The 19,606-nt window shown below is 44.4% G+C and overlaps 1 protein-coding gene across 7 annotated transcripts in view; it reads left to right on the top strand.

Annotated features, from left to right (window-relative positions):
* The window catches only part of LOC116943217 (neurexin-1-like), a 394,340-nt gene that overhangs the window by 214,301 nt on the left and 160,433 nt on the right, over positions 1-19,606 (top strand). For all 7 annotated transcript variants that reach the window (XM_032955895.2, XM_076067700.1, XM_032955893.2 and 4 more), the window contains 2 exons: positions 642-808; positions 13,455-13,841. In XM_032955895.2, coding sequence (XP_032811786.2) covers positions 642-808; positions 13,455-13,841 — 554 coding nt within the window. The remainder of the gene's footprint in view (positions 1-641; positions 809-13,454; positions 13,842-19,606) is intronic.

Raw genomic sequence — 19,606 nt, 5'->3', positions numbered from 1 at the left:
TTACAGGTATTTCAAGACTAAATGTGTTGCCATCGATCTGGAGCGCCTCGTATCTTCGTGTCGAATGTGCGATGCACGTACGGCGGTCGCCTATTCAAGCTCATCTCTGCTTAGCTTCCGAGATCTGACGAGATTGGACGCATTCCCAGTGACTTGGTTACAGGCAATCTATATTTAGTTGTTGTTATACCACCGCTGGAAAAGCAGATATGGTGTGATTGTCCACTGGGAAGACAAAATACTCTCAATTTAATGAGTTGACAAGTCTAAAAAGTATATATATACGAACACACGTAGTTTTGCTTCTCTGTAGACATTAACGACAAGCCGATTCATCCTTTTCTTCTCTTGCTTGACACACAATAGTGAATAACACATCTCAGCAGTGTTGAAATCGCACCGACATTTAAATAATATCACAAACTTCACTGCCACCTCTTCAACAATGAAACCCTTCGCAATTCTCCAACACCACCAACTTTTTCTATTTCCAGATCCCAACGACACCTCCTTAGGGGGTGCATCACTCATCCTCCTCCTACCGCCTTCCAACGATGATCAACATCCAAACATTCACCCTCTGAACCCTCAGGCCTCCTCACCGATTTCCCCCTTTTTGCCTCTTTGTGGCCCCCGCGCAGCATGAACAACCCTCGCAAGGTGGACTTCTTTGCCATGGAGCTCTTGGAGGGTCACCTGCACCTGCTGCTGGACATGGGCTCGGGCACCATCAAGCTGCGAGCGTCGCCGCGCAAGGTCAACGATGGCGACTGGCACCACGTCGACTTCCAGAGGGATGGGCGATCAGGTCGGGCAACTCTTTCAAGTGCTCATACACCCATCCGTCCGTCCGATGATTTACTAACTGCTTGGTGTTCGCATTCTTTGGCTCCAGTGGGTGTACGGTGATGCCTGTTGTAAGGTGTTCAGCGGTGGTGAACTCGAGAGCTAAGATTGTAATAGACATTTACGTAGAATTGAATATAACGTGACTGCGTGGTGGATCGGTGGTGCCATGGTTAGCATTCTCCGCTTTGAATCTGTTCACCTGACGAGTTACATTCTAAGATGTGGCTTGCATCAGCGGCAAGATACATCAGAGGCAGTGCTGGGCCATCCCAATGACCAACTTGAACTGACCGGCGTGGTGTAGGATGGTTCAACAATCGCCGTGACCGACAAAGTGTGGGGAGGCATTTTGTCTAGCAGTCATTTAAATAATGACATAATTTTTCATTAAAATCACCTATAATTTTATCCTAAATTATTTCCTAACAATGTTTAGCTAAATTCATTTTCACGTAATGTGTAGAGTTAAGTAACAACACGCAAAAGTCCACAGAGATAAGTTTAATGACCCACTTGCTATACTGCCACATCCCAGGCACCGCATAGTCCAGGAGGATTGGGGCTGCGTCTTTATTTATTTTCCCAACATTATAGAGCTAAATTTTAATACCGATCTATGAATAGCACCACGAATATGAAAGAAAAAAACACGTGTCATTAACACAAAACCATCGGTTTCATAACAGGGACGGTTTGGTCTTCTCGAATGGCCAGAGACCATTAGAACTGCATAGGCAGTGACACCCAGGTGTTCAAAATTGGCTATGATAGGTATGGGGGGGGGGGGCGGTTGGAAGGAGCCCGCTGAAGCCCCTCATCTATGTTCAGTCTTCTTTCTATTCCTCATTGCCCTTTGATAACCGTCTTAGTTTCCCTTTGTGTGGTTCCAGGCTCACACATTTGAACAATTACCGCCATTTGAAAGCACATCAATTCACGGGAAGAAAAGAGATAGAGGAGTGATCACTCAACACGCGGACATCAAGTGGCACGGTTAGGTGTTCTATTCACGCGTGGCAACTCCGTGGTCGGTAGGGACTTCGGAGAGAGAGAGAGAGAAAGAAAACGCGCAGCCGCAGCCCCAACAAAGTCAGCAAAGCCATTATTGTGCGCAGATTATTTATGGATTATGAGGTCACTGCTATTAATCACAACCGGTGACCACGGTGGAATACAACGCTGGGGTATGATACCAGCGTGCTCAGTGTGAGCATGAAGGGAAAGACAATGATACCAATGAGCCACATGAGTGCATGCTGAATTAAGTGCTCTTTTAAAACGATTGAATTTCCAACAATATCATTTTGCACGTGCAAAAACATACAAATTGGTGTTTTCAATTAGATGAAGATAAAGTTAAGATTTTTTTTTACTTAGGAATAATCTTCACTTTCATGGGGGCTTTTTATCAGGAAGAGAAAAAGAAAAAAATCAATGTTTTGATTGTACAAAGTGCTTTCCAAAGCTTTAAGTGGTGCTTCAATAATAAATTGTGAGAGAAAATATATAAATAGAAGGTTGGGAAGTATAGGATTTGTATAAATCAAAGACCTGTGGATCACTGCGGTAGAGTGGAAGTTGTTTTATATTGGCACTTTCTGCCACATTATTCACTCAGCAGTCGGATATTTCCCTTGCAGATTTGGAGTTTTAACTCATTACACAGTTGCGGAATTCAAAATGGGAAATAGCGCTGTTATGTACGTATGTATTTTGAACTTTTCACACCTTACGTAGCCACACGTGCACAATGAGGTAACACGTTTTGGGGGAAACATTTAACGTAAATTGAATGAAGACTGCACGTGCAGTCAAACAACAGTTTAGTCACTGTTGACATTAATGCACTCTGGTAATCTACGGTTACTATTTGAAAATTGCCCTAGCATTTTCTGTTCAGTGTTTCATTTCAAATAAATGAATAAAACTAAAACCATTCCTCAGCATATGAATGCATGTATAAGCATTGTGCGGGGCGATAATGAACTTCAGATGAGAGCGGGAATAAACGTCGACCGTTTTTCCACCTACGAATGCATTTTTGCGGAAAATTATAGCGAAGCAAAAAAAACAGTGGGCACCAAACAACCAAAGTAAAAAAAATATCAGCTCTGCACAGCAGCGGCAATGGAGACATAATTTAGCGTTGAACTATGAGGTCTGTCCTCAGGGAGTTTGTGTAGAGAAAGACCCACCGGTGAAATATGGTCGAGTAAATTTCAGTCGATAAGAGACTCAGACGGTGATGGCTGGAGTCTTAAACCACCGACCTTAAAGACAACGAGCAGCAGGATTTTCACCTGCAGATGAGGCTCGCACTGTGTGCATGTGAGCAGTCTTATGTTACGCATCATGGTTATTTTTTTTTTACTTTTTGGCCATTTATGTGTAAAACACATGGATAAGTGACCTTGTTAGTTAGTGCACCCACTTCCTTTTCCATTGCTGCTCATGTTTCATCACCTACATCGCAACCCATGTAATATATTTCCAATCCCCTGGGTGGTCTTATCTTCCGTGAACACAAAAGCATATATTAAACTCCAAATTGCAACGTACATGTATATATTCCCACTAAATTGGGGACACTCTCTAGGCAATGCATCCATTTCACGAATTGGAACCCAAGTGCGTTATTCTGCACAGTGGAGCATTACTCAATTCCCGGAGCAAACAACAGAATACAAAACAAAACGAACACAATTTTGTCAAACACAAGAACAGGATCACCGTGCCCCCAGCTGGTTTAGGAGGCTAAAGCGTCGCAAGGCTTGGTCACAATAGGGAAGGGGACGGCAAATTCAACCGTGGTGCCGTGCAATCTTATCCACCTACCGAGGCGTTTGCCAGGACGTCTGGAAGTGCTTGTTGCCGCGAGAGCAATTTTTTTTTTATTTTAGCACTGGTCGCAAAGCATTGCTGCCCACGACCGGTTGCGTCGCGAGGTTTACACTTTCCACGGTGTCATTTGGCGAGACTCTGTTTTGCAATGCGACACCGCGACGTTGCATCGCACGTGTCAATGTCATGCCGTCGTGCTACAAGCCGTAACGTGAACGCGAGTGGTTTTACATATGCGTGCATATAAATCCACATTAAAACGTGTACGCCATGCTGAATATGTTGGCATTATGTGGCGCCCGGTGATTTGCATCGTTCCTTCTGCACCGTGCAATGTTCTAATTAAAATACATGCTGCCATGCCCGGCAATTGATCATCACACACCAGTGCTCAAGGGTACAGTCATTTATGAGCAACGTGATTGGTTAGAAACAACACAATCCTTCTTGTTGGAGGAGGGGAAAAAACACCCATTTTCGCAGAAGCTGCATGTAGCGGGTTTATAAGAAAGGCTGATGTTGCTCTTGTCGGAATACGTCATATTTCTTAACCATGAGCATTATAGCCGTGGAGTCAAGACCAAACAGCCTCCTTTCGTCAGGAAAATGTATTGCCGTTGCATATTTTATATATATATGTAAAACTAAACAAAAAAACAGCTGAACATCGAATCACCTCAGAAATATATAATGTCTTTAATGAAGATGTGGAGACGGGATCAAACCTACACAGACTTTTTTTTCTCCGAATATATTTTTTAAAAAAACATCTCTTGTTGCTTTTTCCCTTCCCCTAAGTCCTGGAAAAGCCACGAAGTTTTACACTCGTTTATTTATGAAACGGGCTAAAAAAGAAAGAAAAAATAAACATTTCACTGGCAACATAACTGTGAGGATTTCTGAAAATCAATTCCTGCATCGCAATAGAAGTGACAAAAAGTGTGGCACCGAAGAATGCGGAGCTGGTTTCAGCGCTCCACACGGTTTGCCACAATAGACATCAGCCAGCTGCATGAATATTGCGAACGTTTGCGCCGCAGAGACAAATTAGGTTTCGGGGGAAATTTTCGGCATCATGAAGAGGATGTTCTAATGTGTCAGCTGGGGATACGGACACAGTTTACCCAAACAATAAATGAAAATAACACAAACACGTATTGAAGGAGCTGGAGAGTCGACGTTCGTGGCAATACCGATACGTTTTGAAAAATAACGTGACATTATTTTGCAAGGGTGAAGGTTGATCATTAATTTACTAAATACCACTGGAAAGTAATTCCTCAAAAATATAATTACAAATTCTTCCCTCGTTCTGCACCATAAGAGCCATCTAATTTTCAAGCAATATCACGAAGAAATAAGCCTAAATTCCACGCTAGTCGGGACCGATTTGGCACCCCTGACATCCTCTCTAAATTAATGCGGCCTTACCACCATAAATTAAACCAAAAACATTTTTTCACATCAGACTGTAACTTTCAGGGGCAAATTCCAGTAAACAACTCAAATAAATCTGGTGGTAAATTGCAAAGCGGACAGTGATGCATTATGCAGACAATGCTGGCACTGTGGTTTTAATAATGATTACATCCTGAGGGCATCACACTTTCTTTCTTTTACTACTCCCAGTCGGTGAATATTTTATGCCTATTTATATCAGGTTTCCTTTTTTCGTTGGCTGCCATTAGCTATAAGTGTGCATCAAGTTTGTGACAATTACCCGATCAACTTTGGTGACAGATTTTCGGATTGATGGGAGAAGATGCGTCAATACAATCAGCCTTTTAGGCTTCCCGTCGCCAAATGCACACATCCCAAATTACCAGATTACTTGGAGGGAAACCGCACAATAAGTGTGCCCAAGATTTCAATTTGAGTTCATTTTACAGTATCGGCTTACAGTGCCTGGGACGTTTATTTAGACAAATCGCTCACGACATACCATTAGGGAGCGATGTTGCCGGAGCATAATAACGCTTGCTGCCAGTATTATTTAGCATTTGCTCCATTAACAGAGGATATAAAAGTAAACAGATAGTCACTGAATATGCAATTTCGCGTTGCTGCTGTTATTTGGTACAGCTCCGAGTGCATAGAATTAGCAGGAGCAGGAATGGTTTGAAGGCAATCAGCGTTGGTTCGGAAGGCCAAGACTCCGTCGTATTGAAACCCAGTCTTGACCTTGGTGTATGCCCTCTGGTGGGCAAGGCCTCATAAAAGCGTGGTGTCTCTTGGACAACATGTGTCATTGTCAGACATGCCATTGTAAGCCTTCCCATCCATTAGCTTGTGATTTTACGGACCGGAATGGTTTGTACCAGTGATGTAGCCAAATTGCCGTCTGCAAGCAAAAGGTGATAGATATTGCAGTGCCTAAAAGAGCATTCTTCAAATTAGTGATGTACTCACTGCCCTTTTCAGCGTTCCCACAGCTATGGAACACTGCGTGATTGAAATGCCAGCAAATGCAACTTAAGCTGGTTAAGTCCGTTGTTGAAGGTAGTCAGTTCCTTTATTTAATTTAGCATATGTACATCTCTGTGATTTATAATTAAAAATGTGGGTTGAAAAAACTCACCCTTTGCTGTCTCCCCCGCCCCCACGCCCCCCTCCCCATTCCTTCCCAATGATTCTATAAATTGTTATGATTCATGGTCGGGATTCAATTCAAGGATCAATCATTATGGTGAATATAGTGACCATTATCGGATGCAGGGGTCTTGTGAACCCATGACAGTAGAAGATAGATATAAGCACACCCATTATATAGTTTTGATATAAGGAACACATGCTTACATTGCACTGGTGGGGGTAAGCCGAGGGGCAACATCTATTACAAATAAACTACTTTGTAAATAAGCATAGCTGGCGTCGCTCCAAATCGGTGTGCTTACATCTAGCTTCTGCTCTACAAAGAACAAACATAAACTGAAAATATACCATCGATTCTTACGCATGTAATTAAATGCGTTTACCGTGAGCTTTAATTGACGAGCCTATGCATCGTAAACTATAGTACTGGCAGAATACATTTGCGTACGTTTGCAAATCTTGATGTTCGAGGCATTTAACGTCACAATTTACCGCGGACTTCGCTGAATTCGCGCCATAGAGTCTCCCAAGAAATGGTCTTAAATCAAGACTCCAAATATTCCTCATCATCTTGCTAACTCGCCTTCTCATTCCATTGTGCCCTTTTAATGCGCTTGCATGGTTTTTTTTTATTCCTCCGGCTATTAAGAAATGCTGATGCAGCAACTTGAAACGCGAGCCGTAATTGCCTGACCTGTAACGTATACAAGGCGGGGGGGGGGGGGGGGGCAGCAGTCACCTCAAACAATGGGGGTTGTCCCCCCTGTAATCCATAGGTGGCCAGAAAGGTAAGGAGGGTAACACGCTGCTGTTTTGTCGTGCTGAATGAGGGCACCCAGGAGCAAGGAATACAGTGAGATGAGAGGGATTAACGGCCGTTTATAATTACAACGTTCGTCTCCTTCATGTCGTTATTCTCAATCGTGTGTGGGTGGGTTGCCTCAACCCTCTTTCCCTGCTGGGACCACCTCCACACGTACACTCCACAGTCCTTCACATCCCGGTTCACAACTTATAACCCACCATCTTTCTAGGCCTGCCTCTCAATTTCCATCTGAGTGCTCCCATTGTCACCGTTCTTCCGACGTGGATTTCCTCGCTTCTCACGATACGTCCTCGCCACAGCAGCTGACTTTTTTTCAGTTTCTCTTGACATGGGTGCCACTCTTGCCAAATGACAGCAGAGCTAGGACTCCGCTGTGGCGAGATGTTAACTACCTCACTTGGTATGCAGAAGATCGTGGGTTCGATGCCGACCCTGACGCCTGTATATTTGGAGTTTGCATGTCTCTCTCGCACATGGTCGTGTGGATTTTTGTCAGGGTCCTCCGGTTTTTCGCTCCACATTTAGAATCAGCACGCGTTTAGAGTATTTGGCTGCAATACATTTCCACGTGATAAACCACTTCGTTGAGCTTTCATTTGTGGTCAAGTCGCTTCAGAAAAATAGCTATAAAGCTCAGTCGGCCTTACCTGGTAAAATAAAAAAAAGAGTTTAGTTTTTAAATAAATGATAGTTGAGATTTGGAAATATAAACTATACACACACGAACACACTTCCAAGAGAACAGCCGTGGGTTGGTAAAGAGATATAATTGCTCCGACTCATTTTTGCTTTCTCTGTCAATTTGGAAGAGGAATACAAATGTACGTGTGCACATTCGTAGGCATGTATCGACTCACACCCCTCACCTCGGCGATTTGATGAATTATCACGATTCGGGGGTGGAAATTTTATTCCAAAATTATAAAAAAATGTTGCCTCACTTTTGTCGTCTCGAAGGTATCGTTTCGCACTTTTTTCTGACCATATACTACGGTTTTGTTTAGCCCGTGAGCATCAATGTAACATCAGCATATGCTTTGCATAATTTGTAATTGCTTCTCAAGAGCACGATTCAATGCATGTATCGTAAAGCGCAGGAATCACAAGAATCAATTTGGAATGCAAACGTTACGCTTGTTACATTTAGGCTAATGGGGGTGAAAAAAAAGTATATAAACGAGGCAGAGCAAACAATATACCGTGCAAATTAGACAGCAAAATAAACTAAACAAAGAAGAATCTATTTTTGGATTGATTCATGAATCTCAATTATGACAATTCATTGAATCGCTGGTGGGGGAAGAAATAAATCATGATATGCCTAATGTGTATTGGGCGACAGCAAAAGCAGTATACATACATTCATACGCATACATGAAAAATACAAAGCCTTCCCGTATAGCCTGAACAGACTGTTAGGGCAAATGCTGTGAGCAAGCAGCTATAAAGGCCGGCACGCCACACGACGGGGTGGGTAGCCAACACCACGCCCGGCCGTCTTTGTCTCCCCAGTGGCGATGCTTACACACCACACCAGGAACCCATTTGAGGCTGAGTCGACCTAGGGGATGCCCATGACCGGTTCAGATAATCGTCACTGGTGTTGGCCGTGAGCGAGAATCGAACTCGGGTCACCGGGTTCTTAGCGCAGCGCGGTAACCGCTACACTACCGCTCCCCATACGCATACATTAAAAGAGACACATTTTCATATGCAAGTGCATACCTTTGACATATATGCACATTGTACATAAATGCATTACATACTGGCGTACGTACATACATACATGGGAAATGACTCCCTCCTCTTCACCAAACGTGGCCAGCTGGGAGACAAATGTTTATCATATGCATGGTTACATACTGCCTGGTGTGGCTTCAGGGATGTCCGCTATTTTAATGTTGGGATTTACCATTTCCGACTCCTACTACAGGGTTGGCAAAAGAAATCCAAAGCCCTTCCCCTCCACAGACAGCCCCCACCTCTGCCACCTTCCCTGATTGCCAGCGAGTGGCCTCCGCCGTGGCAGGGAGGCATTGATTTACTATGCAGTACTTCACTTACACCTCCTAGAGCGGGACTGCCAGCATATTTTATATCCATAATATGTGCCATTGTTTTGATGGGGAGATGAAGATTGTGCGCGGTGCTAATCCCATTCCACGCAGCCTCCGGGCACTGCAAACTCGCCTATACACTCTCCAAAAGAGCTTCAATCAAACTACAGCCAGCCGCCTTGCCCAACCCCAAGCCAAACATGCGCCCCCACCCTCTTTTCCCAGATCACCATTCCTGAAGTGGCTCGATGAGACTGCAAAAGAAGAAACTAAGACAGTATCTAATTACAGCATGCAAATATACAAATATCATCAGTGGCGTGGATGATTAATTGAACATGTCCCAAACTTAACACATTGGGGTTTTATTCATCTATTGTTTTCACTGTTCTTGCTTTTGCTCCCCATTAAGCGAGCAATCAGGCAGTTTGAGGACAATTAGCTTCTGATTGCACGCGTGAAATTTCCGAATGTAAAGTTTTATCACGGAGTTTTGTATACGACTGCCCGTGAAACATTAACTGTTAAAAAAAAAAGTTCTAACACTCAACTTGTGTTAAATACTGCCCGTTGGTCTCAGCCAGTCAATGACACTATTATTTTTTCGCGTTTGTTCTTTTTAAATCTTCCTTGGGCGTATATATATATCTTTACTCTCAAGTTTATTGTCGCCGTGATGAGAATTGCCGGGACGACTTGCCACTGAAAGTGACTTGCCATTCAGGTGACAAGCAATGCCAATCAAAAGCGGTCGCTCGGCACCTTGATATTAAAGTGCCTTGCTAACGCAAAATGAAATGCGGTAGTGATCGCTCATCACTGGTAATAAAGAGGCTGCAGATAGGAGTCTGGCAAGCCAACCAAGAAATTAATACAAATTTCGACGCCCCAGAGCACCCGCTATTTTCTCTCTGTGTGGAGGCCTCGGGCCCTGCTGTGTGTGCTTATATTACCACCTCTCTCCCTTATTTGTTTTTTTTTTGCTCCCCCCCCCCCTCCTGACAGCCGACCTTCCCTGGGGATATTTTTCTTCGTATGTGCCTGGCAGGTGGCGTAAAAGTTAATCACATGCAAGGGTATGGCCTGCACTCAATGTATTGCAGTCTGCCAAACTAATTTCAGGGCACCGGCAAACAAAAAAAACATATGAAGCATTTAAATAAAATGCTCTCCGTACGCCGTCTAATATGTAATGCATTTTTATTTATTGTCGTAATTATTTTTCATAACAAATCCATTATTGGTTGATATATTGAACTGGATGTGTGGGGAGGGTGAATGTTTTTTTATCCAATGCTATATTTATCAGTGTTATAGTTGGTGTCATTGCTCTGTAATAAAGCACCGCTGGCAGTTAATGAAAAAAAATAGAAGATATTTTTTTTTAATGAGCAAGCAAGTTGGCAAATGGCTTTTCTGGAAAGACTTAATCTGATGCTATCCAACTACACCGTCCATATTTACCTGTGCTGAGGTGAGTCACCTGATTTGTCATAATTGCAAAGAATGCCCCAAAAAATGTAATCATACTCTATACATCAAGAACAATTGTAATTAAAATGTGTGCATGTACATATAAAGTGTATCATTGCCATTTACTGAGTGTCTGACCCCAAGTAACCACCTCACTTGCAGTGTATACGCATACGAAACTGACTGAAAATTTAAAAATGTCAAACAATGAGGGCAAACCTTGCTAAAGCAAACCAGTGCGTCATTATATTTTTCCTCCCAGCATGTTTGTTAAAATAATGAAATAACCCCGATTACATTCAGGAAAGAGGGTGGGGAGGAGAGGGGAAAAAATACGCATGACTTTAGACTGCGACATTTCGGCACATTTTAACATGGTTCAGAGCATATCAGAGCTGACATTTTCACAGGAATCAAAGGCATGCCATCTGGCACCAGCCAAGTCTGCTAGAGAGAGGGAAAGAGACAGACTTTGTGCGTGCGCGTGTGTGTGTGTATGTATGTGTGAATGTGAGATAGACAGCGAGAGAGAACTGGTGAGAGAGTGAGAGAAACAGGCCGACTCCCCAATCAACAGAGAAAAAAAATAAAAAATAAAGCAGAAAGGATAAGCTTACCGAGAGAGGCAAGACATCTTACTTGCAAACCTAAGTGCTAGTGTTCTTACCTTATAGGTTTGTAATTCTTATTGCAAGCAGCACGTCTCTGCCAAATGTTCTGAGCCTAAAACTCTCAGACCCTCCCACATACATTAAGCTGTACAAGCAGATTATTGGCTGTCAAAAGGGTTTTTACATGAATCTGAGGGGGAATTTTATTTTTAAATTAGACTAAAAGCATATTCTGCCATAAGCCTAAAATTAAATACAGTGTGACCGTATCCTTTCAAATCTAAAAAAGGTTAGCTTGCCATGTGACATTGTCCTCTACAATCGTTTGTTAATTCACATCCATAATTTCAGATTTTATACATTAATGGTTACGCTTAAAAACAGCTTCCAAAATGTATTTGAAAGTTTAAAAACACTCCCAATCGGCATGTTTTAGTTGTAAATTAAAAATAAACGCAAGACGTTTTCAATGTTACAGTAGATGGAGGCCTCTTCAACACCATGTAAGTATTGTTTTTGTTGTTGTTGCATACTTCACCGCACTGATCAGTGCTGGTAGATTTCACTGGGGATGGGGGCTGGTGTCAGTGGCTTGGCAGGATCAGTTCTGATATCACTTGTCCACTGGTCGCAGCTGCCGCTGCCACTTGAACTTTGGTTTTCCGTTTCAGAGCCGCGGCGCGCTAACCACTGCCCCCCTCCCCCTCTCCCATTTTCATCGTACACATGCATACACGACACCAGCGATGGTGTGGCATGGCTCCATAGTGCACACTCAATTCGCCTACCGCATTCACCGCCTTTCGCGGCAATCCGTGAACGTGCAGGGAACACCCCGACATATACGGATAAACAAATGGCCCATTCACTACCAAGGGCACAGCAGTCCATGGCTTGCCAAGCTGGCACATCTGCCCCAAACCGAATAATGCGAAGCTGCTTTTCACTCACCCCAGGCCTCACTCAAAGCGCCATCATATAGCGCGATGTGCGCCGCGCTCGTTTATGACTGCGGGAATCGACCTGCGACGGGACGAGGGACATCTCCGGATGAAACTGTTGGGCTCAGTGAAATTGACGGCAAGTGGTGGCACAAGCCGCCTGCTTTTATATTGGCTCAGCAGCATTTGGTATAAAGCCAGAGGGATAAAGATTTGGGGACTTCATTTTTATATTTTTTTGATCCAACACGAAGGGCTTTGAATCCACACAAGTCGGCTTGTGTGCAGCTCTCAGTATAATGCTATTAATGCTCCGGATTTGGAGCTCTTTCTGCCTATTTTTCCCCTTAACAATAACTGAACAATACAAACGCAAGCATGAGGTGCATATGAACACGTAAGCGCACGGCAGGCATATTCATAGTTCTATTAAAGGCACTTGCTACAAGGTCAAGTGATAATGTGTGAGGAGAGGCTTTTCATGTGTACATCTCCACTCCTCACGAGTGAAGCGACGTGAATGGAATGTTTTTACTGGGCGAACAGGCTCGCCGCCTGGTACTGCATGTCAACAGCGGCAGTGCTCAGGAGACAGACATCTGGTTGTCATGAGCAGCCACACCTCTACTTTGTGTTACCATGCAGGCCTTTATAGGGGCTCGCTGACAAGACTGGCACTGTCTCACCCACAAACACAAACGTGGGATTAAAATTTTAATTGGCGGCTATGGAAATCATCATCCTCATCGTCAGGCAGTGATCAATCCACTAATGGATTAAGGCTTTTCCCAAGCTGCTGCCATCTATAGCATCTGACTTCATCACGTCATCTGCATAGTAGACATTCACTTGAGTAAATCCCCTTATTTAGCTGCCACTCCGATGTTAGCATTCACGAACAGCCATCATCCTGTCCAGTGATGTGTTCTGACTAAGATCACAAACATATCCTAGCCGTCACAAGGATGCGTCTAACTTTTGACAGCTCTTGCTAAGAGCGGGGCTATGGCTCTTTGCAAGTACTGTATGTATGTTGAACTTCTTCCACACCGCATGTAGCCAACTGTGCTAATCGGAGTGGTGGAAATGCCACATTGCTTTGGTATAATCCAGTATATCTCTATCGGATGACCACAGACTATCGCAAGAGAAAACGTCCCGTTTTTTGCACCGAACCTGTGCATGCATGTGTGCCACATCGCGACCTGCACCTCACGTGTCTACATTCTCGTCCACCCCCCCCCCCTACCTACCTTACTCCCAGGCCTGGTGAGCGTCGACGGCCGCCGGACCCAATTCACGGCGAGCGGCGAGAGCGAGATCCTGGATCTGGATGGGGAAATGTACCTGGGCGGGTTGCCCGGCTGGCGCCTGGACATGCCAGCTCTCCCGCCGGAGCTGTGGACGGCGTCGCTGGGCCTGGGCTACGTGGGCTGTGTGCGCGACCTCTACCTGGACGGCCAGGCCAAGGACGTGCGGCGCATCGCCGAGAGCCAGCTGGCCACCGGGGTGAAACCGGCGTGCGTGCGCGAGACGGGGCGCCACTGCGTGTCGCGGCCGTGCGCCAACGCCGGGCTGTGCCGCGAGGGATGGAACCGCTACGTGTGCGACTGTGCCTCCACCGGCTACATCGGCAGCACCTGCGAGAGAGGTGGGAGAGAGAGAGCGAGAGAGAGCGGTCACGGAGCGCGGCGGCGTTTTTTGCGTCGTCCGTTGCCGTTATCGCCATCACTCAATGCCTCGGCGCGCGGGTGCGTCCCAAGGTGCCCCGCGGCGACAGCTGTCCCTGTGCGGCACGCGGCGGACGGCGCCGCGCTGGCCTGCGAGTGGGCATTAGGCTTACAGCAGAGGGGCTGTGATGTTAAATGTTTTGAGGGCGGCAAGGGTGGGGAGGGGGCTTTCGAATTTAGTCATTTGTAAAAAAAATGGCTCAAAATTGGACCATGACGCCGGTGCACATGGCCGACTCATTTTCGAATCGGCTCTCAGGATCTTTCAAGTCCACTGAAGAAGATGGCACGTACATCGGTGGTTAATGCATGCGCATTATTAACTGGGGCAGCCGCTTCCAAGCTCCTGTGCTCGTTGGCAAACATGATTATTTTTCCAGCACGAATCACCACACTGCCAGCGATCGCGTGACTGACACAACGTGTGTTCGTCGTAACGTTCCGATATTTTTTGGAATGTGAGATAAGTCACTTGTGCTCAAAATAAGAATGTGAATGTGTGAGTGCACAATGCGCTGGATGAGTGTGTTTACCTTGTTCTGAATCAAATTTGATCAGGTCGGTATTTTCCAACGCCTTTTAACAAATGTATCCAAGGTCACTTTTTTAAAGTTACATTTTTTTATTGTTGCATGCCCCATGTTGTTGCCATGTAACACAGTGCGTTCATATTCTTGGTTCTTTCGGTAAAGTCACGTAGAAGGGAAACAATAAAATAATAAAAATATAAAACAATAAAATTCTCACGACGTTTCGACTGCAACACAAGCAATCATCATCAGGTGTGAAAACCACAGCAAGAAAATTGGAAAAAAAGTGGCGGTTATTTTTAACGTGAGAATTTTATTGTTTCATATTTTTTATTATTTTATTGTTTCCCTTCTACGTGACTTTCCCGAAAGAACCAAGAATATGAATCCCTGCAGTCACGAAAGCTTTAAATCTAAATTTAACAGTGCGTTCGCTTCACACTTTTGCTTTCAATAAAAATAAACATCACATCTAATCTATACATATAAATACACACACATACGACACATTTTTCTTTGAGATTATCCGTTTCTCTACATTTATAAATCATCATACGCATTTGCACATGAAAAATATTTCACTTTGAACCGATTACTTTCAGACAGCTACCCAAAGTGACAATGTAACACTCTGAGTATTACCTAATCCTTAGCACAAATAAATAAGTAAAACGTATCGTTTAGACTGGAGAGAGGTGTTCTTCGCCTACATGGGAAATTAAAAGGGTTCTTTCTTGCCTCATAGGCAACATTCACACCTGTTTTGCACAACAGCAACAACAAAAATAATCCCCAACATTAACAAGTGTTTTGTTTTGATTTAAAGCTTTCGTGACTGCAGTAATTCATATTCTTGGTTTTTTCGGTAAAGTCACGTTGAACGTGACTTTACCGAAAAAAAATATAAGTGTTTTGTTGTTGTAAGATCAAACAAGTAAAAAAAACCAGCGATAATAAACGATAACGTCTGACAGACATTCAGCAAGCCCCTTGACTTCGTAATATATTTTTATTTAGTTATTTATTTCCCCATATATTAATTTATTTTATAAGAGGCATTTTATAAAAGTGAGTTAGTGTTTTCAGTGGGGGGGGGGGGGGGGCAGTGCGGAGGGGGAGGGGTTAAGCAAGGACAGCATTACTCTCCCTTAAGTGAGCCATCACTGACCCAACTTCCCAACGTGGCCTTTGCAACCTAAAAATATCCCCCCCCTCACTTTTACCCCACGACAGTCGAAGATTAATGCATCCAAGGTCAGGAGAAAAATAACATTTTAATGTGCTTTTAAGTGGCGCCAGGATAGGACGAACTCACCGTGCAGGTGCTTGGAAGGGATGGTTGTGACGTGGTTGCGCGGGTGGAATGGAATGGGCTGCGGGAGGAGTGGGAAAGGAGGAGAGTGTGGCGGGAATGGATTATGAAGGAATCTTTGTCCCCAGAGACGGGTAATCGTGGACGGAATGGTATGATCCGGAGTGCGCTGCTAATTGAGTGTGCATGTTGTAGATATTGTTAGCGGAATTTTATCTCAGTTTGACCCAAAGAACCCACATAATGAGGGTCGCGTATCGAGCCAGGTGAGGGGGAAAAAATGAAACCGGGAGAATGTCTGATTGAATTAATTACTATGCCAGAGGCTATTCGTTTGTACTCCTTATTTGTCTGGGTGTTATTTACAGGGATGATTGTGCTTCAAAACCACAGTATTTGTCCTTGGTTTTTGATGTACAATTATACGAATATAAATTGAGCATTGTTACGCAAAGAGGAGACCTGCGGGTTTCTCTTTTTAGTTTTTTTTATCTTGAATGTATTTTGGCAGATTAATGTGCATGCGCGCACGATTGCTCTCGTACGATCTCTGCGAATCTCCGCACGTGCTTGTGTAACCCGTATGGCCCACATACACCATGAAAATTTGGCATTATTCGTGGCCCGCTATTACCCCATTATGATGAATTGCATATGTAATCAGTCATGCCCATTGCACGAATGGTTTTTATTTTAAATTGCAGCCACAAGCCTCCGTGCACAGCGTTGAACTTGGCTGAACCACGATGCTCCACCGTGTTGAGAGCTGAAATTCACGCAGCTTCACAACCACCTGAGAGCCATCGCTCGCCCCCCGGTGGAAAATAAAGTTTTGGAGAGGGCCTTGCCGCGACGCCTGTCGCCCCTCGCTCACGGCGATTCGATGAATTCGTCACGTTGAGGCAACGTCCCACACACGTTGAAGGTTAATTCATTCGTGAAAAAATCTTGAGCTGCCTGGTCAGAATTTGATCAATACGTTGGCGCGTATTGATACTAACTTTACAAAACGTGACGATATTTGCTGGGCGGTGGACGATTAATGACAAGAACTTTTGCATGAAAGCTACCATCGTGACATTATACAAAGGCGAATATGGATTGTCACAATTTCTTATCGCAATTCGATTCAACATTGAATAATTTTTGTCTCGTTTTAACACATTCCTGCGGAGGGAGCTGGTAGGAACGTTGGGTTGCTCCGTCAATGGCCAGGGTCAACGGCGGCACCACGTGGTGTATTCCGGAAATATGCCCGACTGTGAGGGCGGGCACAAGCCGGCGTGAGTAGGTTAAACGTTGAGTTTTATAAGGGCACCACGGGGTGACCAGCCCCTCCCCACCCAGCCCCACCCCTACCACCCCCCACCCAGCCCTACCCCCCACCGAGCCCCACCTTCCCCACTCAGCCCCTCCCCACCCTCCCCATCCAGCCCCTCCCCACCATCCCCTCCCCACCCGGCCCCACCCTCCCCACCCAGCCCCTCCCCACCCAGCCCCACCCCTCCCACCCAGCCCCACCCTCCTCACCCAGCCCCTCTCTCCCCACCCAACCCCACCCTCCCAACCCAGCCCCTCCCCACCCTCCCCTCTCCACCCAGCCCCACCCCTCCCATTTTTGGATGCACGACGGACGGACGGACACAATAATCCCCTGTGGGCTGCTGGTGTAACCAGGAGGCTCCTACCAGTATTACACCATTTAGTTTCGTTTCTTATCTCTGTCTCTATTGCTTGTACGATTTAGTTCAATCTCGTTGGCCTAAATGTAACGTCAGCATGCCATTTTGAGGCTTTGCACCAAATGTAAATGCACGTATGTTGATCTTATTTCGCACCGTACGTAGCCACCCGACTAATCTAAGGACAACAAACTAAACACAAAAAGCATTTCTAAAGAAATTAGTTCTGAATCGAGATTTAAAAGCGCATAGCTCCAGTGGCTTCCTAATATCAGATGAAAGAGCATTCTGAAGGAACAACTGCCCCTCACGTGTATGATATTGCCACGGTTATCACGAGCATGAGAATAGATTTTTAGCGATTTAATTGATTCTTTGTCGTTGCATACCTACTTATCACGCAGCCAAACCATTGTAAATGCACGAGGCACTCAAGAGGCATATCACTCACTCGGGTGCAATGCCACCTCCACCAGCCGGGCGTCGCCATGAATGGAACATTGTCATCTATGAATCTTGTAAAAGGCAGGGCACCAATTAATTTATTTTGTTGGGGCAGTCGGGCTATTAAGGGCCAACTGGCTGGCTCTTCCTTGGAGCTAAGTTTAATCACAGAGCACTTGGACACATACAAAGTCACGAGCACTATAGCAGCATGCCAAGGACTGGCAGTAAGGAGGACGAGGGAAAGCTATGCAACTCTTTTACAAATGGGTATGTGGCTGTGATTTATTATACATCTAATTACTGTGGTTGTTTTTCATACTGCCTTTATTGTTTCTCAAAAAAACATATTTTGACAAATGTTTCCAAGTGCATTAATACAATATGCAGTACATGGTATAACCATCTGGTATGGAGCGTTGGATAATGGTTTTACAATTTAAATGTACTTGTCATTTATCAAGTTTTAAATGTGGCCTAATAACCAGCCAAACTTTGTTAGATTCAGCATACGTAATTAAATACATTAATCATACCAAAAAGGGCATTTTGAAGTACCAATTGTAAATGTGGTTGATGCGTGAAATTTAAATACTGAAAAATATATGTAATAAGCTGTCCATGATATTCAAATCAAACATGACAAATAAATACAGTAATAGGGACATGTGTGGCTCATACACAAACAGGGTTCCATTCCATGGCAACAGTTCCAAAGCAACTCATATAGGGCCCTCTCACTATTGTCTCAGTTGCAGCACCAATGTTAAAAACTGTATTCATTAATACAACATAACAACACATTTTAACATAATGTGACTGCACAATGTCTCACAATAATGCTGGTCTTGAACGCGTTTTTGTTATTCTAGTTTTAGTGGCCCTCGGTAATGGACTTTAACGGTTAATAATTTTGGGTGGGGATGGAAGGAAATTAACACAACAGTTTCTGCATAGGTTTTCACGGTTGTGCTGTAGAAACACAATCTCTGGATCTAATTGAGTTCATAAAGAAGCTCCCAGCACGTGGAGCGAAACGTCGGACATCGTGCCGAACAATGCATGATACACCCCGAAAGCACGCCCGAGAGCTATGCAGCAGCTTTATGTATATAGAGCATTAAGTATGCTAAAAATATAAAATAAAAATTGTAAGGAATCAAGTTGGACTTAACTTTTCCTGAAAGTCTCTCTGGCAACCGCAGCTGTGACACACAGCACAGACAGCAGTCACATTTGGAAGACTCAAAGGACAGCTAACAGAATGATTCTTAAAAGCCTCAATGAGGACCGTAGCAAACTTACCTATTTATGGTGTCAATCATTCCCAGAGGAAAGCCAATTAGCACTGTGCATTTCCACTCATCACATGGCCAAGGCCGTCGCATTAGCCTGCAGATACCATGTGCAATCACACACAATTATAAGGATAATCATTTGTCAGCTGAGAGTAGACCGGTGCGCTTTTGTGGCCCTTAACACTAACACGCGGCACGTAGAAAACCAGTGGAGCAAACACGCAGGGCTATACAAGTGCCATTCCCCAAGCCAAAATCTGTCCACGAGTATTACTTGAGATGGCTAAATGCACGATATTCCCTGAAAGTTGAAAGCAGCCAGGATCCTCCAAGGTGCTTGCCAGGCTAAGTGAGGCAAGTTGGCAGGCCGCAGATAATTTTAATTGTGACACGCACACCCACAAAACATCTAAATTGTGT

Source organism: Petromyzon marinus, chromosome 17, assembly GCF_048934315.1.
Source record: "Petromyzon marinus isolate PM22_M1 ecotype Great Lakes invasive population chromosome 17, UKy_Petmar_22M1.pri1.0, whole genome shotgun sequence".
NCBI lineage: Eukaryota > Metazoa > Chordata > Hyperoartia > Petromyzontiformes > Petromyzontidae > Petromyzon > Petromyzon marinus.
This window is presented reverse-complemented; position numbering and strand designations above follow the sequence as displayed.